At 45.5% G+C, this 7,500-nt stretch overlaps 1 protein-coding gene across 1 annotated transcript in view; it reads right to left on the reverse strand.

Moving 5' to 3' along the window:
• arhgef4 (Rho guanine nucleotide exchange factor (GEF) 4) overlaps nucleotides 1-7,500 on the reverse strand; it is a gene marked incomplete at both ends in the record, with an annotated part of 47,793 nt that overhangs the window by 17,123 nt on the left and 23,170 nt on the right. Inside the window, one exon of the mRNA XM_080543971.1 lies at nucleotides 994-1,139. Coding sequence (XP_080400097.1) covers nucleotides 994-1,139 — 146 coding nt within the window. The remainder of the gene's footprint in view (nucleotides 1-993; nucleotides 1,140-7,500) is intronic.

Here is a 7,500-nt window from a genome sequence, read left to right on the forward strand (position 1 = left end):
ATCATTCACTACGTATGTTTGTATTGTGTATATTGATGAGGGACATTTAAGACTGTGTTGTGTTACCTGGGGTGGTCCAGTGGTCTAGCACCATGGTCTACAGTGCACACATTATGCCCATGTCGCCCTAGGTTCGAATCCGGCCCATGCTCTGCTGACATGCCCTCTCTCCCTTACTTTCCTGTCTGTCTTCACTATATCTGTCCAATAAAATGAAATATGAGTGGGACTGCCCCACTTTGAAAAAAGAAAAAAGACGGTCTTGTTACTATTCGGCCCCTGGCAGACAAAGAGATGCGTGGAGGAAGTCACGCAGTTTAGCCACTAACAATAAATCAATTTCAGTTTGTCAAGAGCCGATCCAACCTTCTTTTCTCCTGTACCCCATGGAGTTGCCTCTAGATTGTGGTTAAAGCTGCTGTAATTGTTTCCCAACAGGGGGTCCGGCGTAATCCGTCACAGTCATTCTGTGTGACAACCAAGAAGGAGGAGGGATTGGAGGAGCACCTGACCAATCACACCATGTCTCCCGAGGAGATGATGTGGACCCAGAATGCATTGGGAGGGCTTCTGAGGCCCATCATAAACACAGTAGGTAAACATTTCTGTATCCTGGTATACACAAACAAACACACAAATACACACACACACACACACACACACAATGACAGGAAACTGAATGTGCATAAACCTATAGGCCTAAAGGGTGAATGTAATCCATACGACATATTGACTACAAACCAGCAACTGTTCTTCCAAACAGTCTCTCACACACACAGACACAGTCACACACACACACACACACACCCCACATACACACCCACACACCCACACAGCAAAGTCCAGCCAGGAGTGAGTACTGCAGGTGAGGCATTTAGCAGAGTCAGAGAGAAAGAAAGAAAGAGAAGAGAACGAAAGGAGGGAGGAGAGAGAGAGACATAAAGAAGAAGGGAGGGTAAGAAAGGAAGAGAGAGAGAGCCTGGAGTGTGTTACCTCATTGATGGCCAGTTGTTCTCCTCCTCCTCCGGGGTGGCCGAAGCGATAGCCTGAGTTACGGAACTCCTCGTAGAGGTCCTCCTCGCTGCCCGCCTCGTCTCCCAGACCTGCCTTGTCTGCTGCTCCGTCTGGGACCACCAGGGCTGAGGGAGGGAGAGAGGGAGGAGAGGAGAGGAAGAGAGAGGGAGAGGAGAGGAGAGGAAGAGAGAGAGGGAGAGAAAGAGATGGAGGGAGGAGAGAGAGAGAGAGGGAGGAGAGAGAGAGGGAGAGAAGAGGAGAGAGAGGGAGGAGAGGAAGAGAGAGAGAGAGGGAGAGAGAGAGGAAGAGAGAGAGGGAGAGAGAGGAGGAGAGGGAGAGAGAGGGGGAAGAGGGAGAGAGAGAGAGAGGAGTAGAGGAAGAGAGAGAGAGGGAGGGAGAGAGAATACAAAATCAGATTAGCTTTTTAAAGCCTTGGCAAAGACAGAATCTTCGTTTTCAAATGTCTTGAACAGAACAGGTTTTTTGTTTTTTTGTTTTTTACAACCCAGTAGTTTGAAACCAACATTATTATTTAATTGAGCTTTTCCAACTGATACAGTTGAACTGGAACCTGGTTATGCAAATCTATGACAGCAGCACTCACTGTCTACTGGGAACAAAAACATTTTTTGAAAAAGGCTCTGGAAGACATGGCGATTGTGGCAGTCCCAGTAGCAGGATGTCAGTGAAAAGCCCTGCCACACAACCCTTTGCACCCTCCCCCCTCTCCCCCCTGTCCCCCCTGCCCCCCCCCCCCCCCGTCTCCTCCTTGTCCCATCATCTATTCCAATTCTGCCCCATTCACATCATAAGTGCATTAGACTCTGACAGCACACATTTTCAGCATGATTGGTGCCCCGTCCTGGAAGCTCCTGATAGTTTTTCCACATTGATCAATTGTGACAGCAGCTGGCGAGCTAAGTCGCCAACCAATCAAAATGTTCTGACTTTTATTCTGAAAATATTTAAATACATTTCAGTATTTCAGTTGTTGAAAATCAATGACACATCGCTAGTCAACTAACACAGCTTGTTTTGTGAGCCTGCTAACAATGTAAAGTAGTATTATAGTTAACTAGGTAGTAGAATCAGAATCAGAATCAGAATCAGAAGACTTAATTGCCATGACATGTAAACATGTTAGGAATTTGGTTCGGTAGTGGGGATTACTCACCGAATCCATTGCATTGTAATGTTTTGCCTTGACTAGCGAGTGTGTCATTGATTTTCAACAACGCTGAAATGTATTGACATTTTTCAGACTAGATTCAAGATTCAAGATTCAAGATTCAAGATTCAAGATTCAAGATTCAAGATAGCTTTATTGTCTGAACGGTCCGTCGGTTGGCGACTTGTTCCCGGTTGCACCAGCTGCTGTCACAATTTGTTGCGGACCGTATCTATTGTCACATAATTCCTAGCAAGAGCATGAGATGGCCGTTAAGATAAAAAAAACATTATCTCGACTTATCATCTTCAGTGTTGAGAGAGAATGAAGTGAGTGAAAGTTTAAGTCTCTACTCGCAAGACACCATTTCAAGTCACACATCCACACACACACACACACACACACACACACACACACACACACACACACACACCATACAAACAAACACACACACACACACACACCCATACAAACAAACACACACACACACACAGGACCCCAATTGAAATAAGCCAGTGGCTTTCTTGGGTTTTTATCCTTTTAGTTGACCTTGTATGTAATATGTACTTTCATGTACCTACTTCTGCAAATCTTCTAATAAAGTTTTCAATCAATCAATCAAACACACACACACACGCACACACACACACACACACACACACACACCCATACAAACAAACACACACACACACACACACACACCTATCTCTCTATCTTTGACTATGGGTACCTGCCTCGCAGCCTAAAAATACCCTCCCGTCACACCTCATCGCCACTGTTCTGAGCTCCGCAAACAGCTGTTGCCACGGCGGGAGTAGCCATGGTGACAAATCACTGAGGAGACAGGGAGCTCGTCATAATGAGAGAACACAGAGCATGTAGTCCCCTTAGGCGATGACAGAGAAATGGATTCGGAGAATCACTTGGCTAGAATATTACATACAAGGCCTCGGGCTGAGCGGTATTTTAATATTCTTCTTCTGCTTTTTCACTCCAGTAACTGTTAAGAATGAGAAGCCCCAAGGGTCTGGTCTTGAATGGTTACTTTGTATCTCTAGAACCATACAGTACATAAAATATACACATTCCTTCAAATGTATCTTAAAACATTCCCTAAAACTGTAAAAGGGAAACAGACTGAAACTAAGATTACACATTCCCAACACGAAACCATCCAATTGCCATTTTCTTGGGTTATCAATCATACCTGTTTACATTCTACTGCTGAAATGTGCTTCCACAGTCCTGGTGTCACCATTGAATGGATTATATATTTATATTGGATGTCATAGATATCAAGTTAAGGCTACACCTTAACGGTCCCTTCTGAGACCTGTCCATTCCCTCTACCCCCCTGTACTGTTTCTCTACTGTAAAAAAAAAAAAAAAAAAAAAACTCTTATAATAATAATAAAAAGAATAAATAATCGTAATTCTTCCTTCTTCTAACATTATGACTGCCCTGGCCTGAGCATAGATGACTTTTTCTTGCTTACTTAGACAAATGAATTTGTTCCAAGTCACTTTGGATAAAGGCGTCTGCTCAATGTCAAAAATATAAATGTAAATATCAGTTTCAGCATTTCTACCATCAACCTGCAAGTGCTAGTCTTGTCCTCTGGGGGGCAGTGTTGCACATAGTGCCTTCCTGGCTGCCTGGCTGCCTGGCTGCCAGCCTGCCTGCCTGCCTGCCTATGTTGAGACGCATGGCAGGACTCCAGGTATCGAGTGGCCTTTATTTATGGGAGCCTGTTAAAGGCTAGGACGAGATTGCTCTGCCTGTCTGCTTTATAAAGGGATGGAGGAGGGAGGAGGGAGGAGGGAGGAGGTATGAACACTCCCCCAGGGCTACTCTTTTAACTCTCGTCTGGGGCCCAGCAGAAAGGACACGCAGAGAAACACTCCACTCCATCTCCAATATCAATAAAAAACATTTCACTATGCTCTAACACTCAGCTTCAGATTGCTTTTGAATATGGTGCTACCATACCTTATATCCTGGATATGTACTGTCCGAAAACTGTCCTCTAAACAACGCACACACACATGCCCATATGGTCTACAGTGCACACATATGCCCATGTCGGCATGGGTTCGAATCCGGCTCATGCCCTGCTGACATGCCCTCTCTCCCTTACTTTCCAGTCTGTCTTCACTATATCTATACAATAAAATTACAAATATGAGTGGGACTGCTCCTCTCAGAAAAAAATACTTACATTTAGAAAATAGCTCTAAACAGCTACAGACCAGTTATTTTTTCTATTAGTATTATCCTAAAATTATGCCCGAACAAGTAAACAAAAACCTCTGTTGTCATGGGTTGGCAGAGTTAATTGAGGTTTACGGGACACCAGTAGGACTCCAGTCCCAGCCATGCTGGTTGAGAGTGAGTGAAGAGAAGGCAGTAAGTCTTTCCACTGATGTTCTTTGCTGCACTTAGCAAATCCTTGTCCTGCTATGCAGCCGTGATTACTTTCTCTGTATTAGCAAGAGCGCTGCTATGATCCCTGGAGATTAGAACAAAGAAAATCCATCCTTGAACAAATGAATCCTTTCAAAGGTTTCAGATTGAGTCAGTCCACATGTCGATCCCTTTTGATAACTCTCCTGGAGAGCACGGTTTACCTGGAGTGACACTGCCCTCCCGTTCAACGCCATCTGCACAAGGACACTTGAGAAGACTCAGTTTGTCCTTGAAATGTGTGTGTGTGTCTGTGTGTGTGTGTGCATGACATTCGTGCGTGTGTGCATTTGTGCATGCGTGTGTTGTATGTGTGAGTGAAAGAAAGAGAGAGTATGTGTCTTTACACATGTGTTTTGTAAAAGAAAACAAAACAGATACTGTAATGTAGATGCAAAACCAAATCTATGTTAGTGTGTGAGCAAGTTTGGACTGTAGCCTACAATCAGCCTGAGCCAGTATGTAGGTTAGCATTATTACTGGATCACATTTGTCAGCATGGAGAGAACTCAATACTGACTGGGCACTGAAGAGTGAACTTGAGCGTAGCAGCTACATTTTCATTAGTAGCGTTGTGTGGGTATGTGTGTGTGTGTGTGTGTGTGTGTGTGCGTCTGTGTGTTTGTGCGTGTGTGTGTGTGTGTGTGTGTGCGTGTATGTGTGTGTACGTGTGTGTGTGTATGTGCATTTGTGTGTGTATGTGCATGTGAGTGTGTCTGTGTGTGTGTGTGTGTGTGTGTGTGTATGTGCATGAGTATGCGTGTGTGTGTGTGTGTGTGTGTGTGTGTGGGAATGTGCCTGTGTGTATGTGTGTGTGCATGAGTACTGTATGTGTGTGTGTGTGTGTGTGTGTGTGTGTGTGTGTGTGTGTGTATGGCTGGCGGTAGTATAGCACGTGCCTGGCTCGGCATGCGTGAGCAGAGTGCCTGGCACGGAGAGCTGCACCGACCGACTTGGCCTTCTAACCGGAACAGGAGAGTGAGAGAGAGTGAGAGAGAGTGAGAGAGAGTGAGAGAGAGGGAGGGCACCCTCAGGGCAGCAGAGCACAAGGACACGAGGTACCACGTCAAACATCAAACAACTTCATTGAAAGACAGCCCCCCCCCCCCGCCCCCCCCTTCCCCATCGCCCTGTGTAGCTATGAGCGCATAGGCAGCCTTGACTGAAGCACGGGAGAGAAAGAGATAGAAAGAGAAAAGAGAGGGATGGAGAGAGTATACTGTATGTACACTCACTGAACACTTTATTAGGAAGACTATACTAATACTGGGTTAGGGCCTCCCTATGCTCTCAAAACTGCCTCAATTTATAAATAAGATGAAATAACCCAGATTATCCCAGTTTACATTATAAGGTGAAACATGTAGTTTGACTCTTTGCTGCCCTCTTTAGCCACACTGAACATATGAAAAAGGTACATAAGTAATGTTTTCTAATAGCTGCAAATATGATATGTCTATCCGCTTTGTTTACACCATGCTCTTCACTGAACTTTCTTTAACTCATTTCTTTATTGCTACCGATTGAAATCTTTACATTTACATTTTAGACATTTAGCAAATGCCTGTATCCAAAGCGACCTTTTTTTGTATTATTATTATTTACAGTAGAGAAACTGCACGGGGGGGTAGTGGGGATGAAGAGGTCTTTATGAGGGACAGTTAAGATGTAGCCTGAAGAGATGGGTCTTCAGTCTACAGATTTATCATTATGTATTCTAGCACTATTTTAGAGATCGAATCAAATGACCTTTAAACTCACGAGCCCAGGGACATTAGTATCTGTTAGGACCATGTGGTTAGTGAGCCAGTTAGAAGCTGTGACTTACATTGCAGTGAGTGCATAGCATACATTATTCAGTATATATGGCTCCCAGTGGGAATCGAACCCACAACCGAAGCGTTGTGGCCCTAACTGAGCCACAGAGGACCACAAGAAGGAAGGGAGAGAGAAAATATCTGAATGTTCATCTTTCTCTCACCGTCAGTAAACTAGATTCAACAAGATGGAGGAATGACTCACAGAGGTAGATTTGTCTACAAAGGTGTGTGTGTGTGTGTGTGTGTATGTGTGTGAGTGCTTGCGTGCGTGCGTGCGTGTGAGTGCTTGCGTGCGTGCGAGTGCTTGCGTGCGTGCGAGTGCTTGCGTGAGTGTGCATGCTTGCGTGCGAGTGTGTGCGTGCCTGCGCGCGCGTGTGTCTGTGTGTGTGTGTGTGCTTGTGTGATGAGACAGACAGTGGCAGAGCGAGGCGCTGTGTGTCCAGCCCTACAGGCGGGCCCACCCTATCTCTGGAGGAGCCAGAGCTGAGATTGCACACTGGGACCAGCAGAGCAGAAGAGGGAGCAATACAATGAGTTCATTCCCTCGCTCCCTCCCTCGCTCCCTCCCTGCCTCTCTCTCTTCTCTTTCTTTCTCCTTTCTGCCTCTAACCCTGTCCACATCCCTGTCTATCTATCTCCGTATTTCTATCACTCTCCAATTTCTATCCTCTCACACTATTCTATCTCTACCTCTCTCGCTCTATGGCTACGGTTATGGTGGGCTCTGATTGGAGGGGGGCACACACACACACACACCCACCCACACACCCACACACATACACACACACACACACACACATCATCCTTGAAGTGGGCTGTGGCTTTCAGAATGGCCCTGGTCAGAATCTAGACTCATGTTGTTGTCTTTATCTTAAACACCCACATGCTTCACATCACCTCTCTCTCTCTCTCTCTCTCTCTCTCTCTCTCTCTCTCTCTCTCTCTCTCTCTCTCTCTCTCTCTCTCTCTCTCTCTCTGAGAGACCTGGAGCCCTCTGGATGGCTGCCAACTTAGGAGATCCTCACCCATCCATA

This window comes from Nansenia antarctica (genome assembly GCF_963989245.1).
Source record: "Nansenia antarctica genome assembly, chromosome: 13".
Taxonomy (NCBI): Eukaryota; Metazoa; Chordata; class Actinopteri; order Argentiniformes; family Microstomatidae; genus Nansenia; species Nansenia antarctica.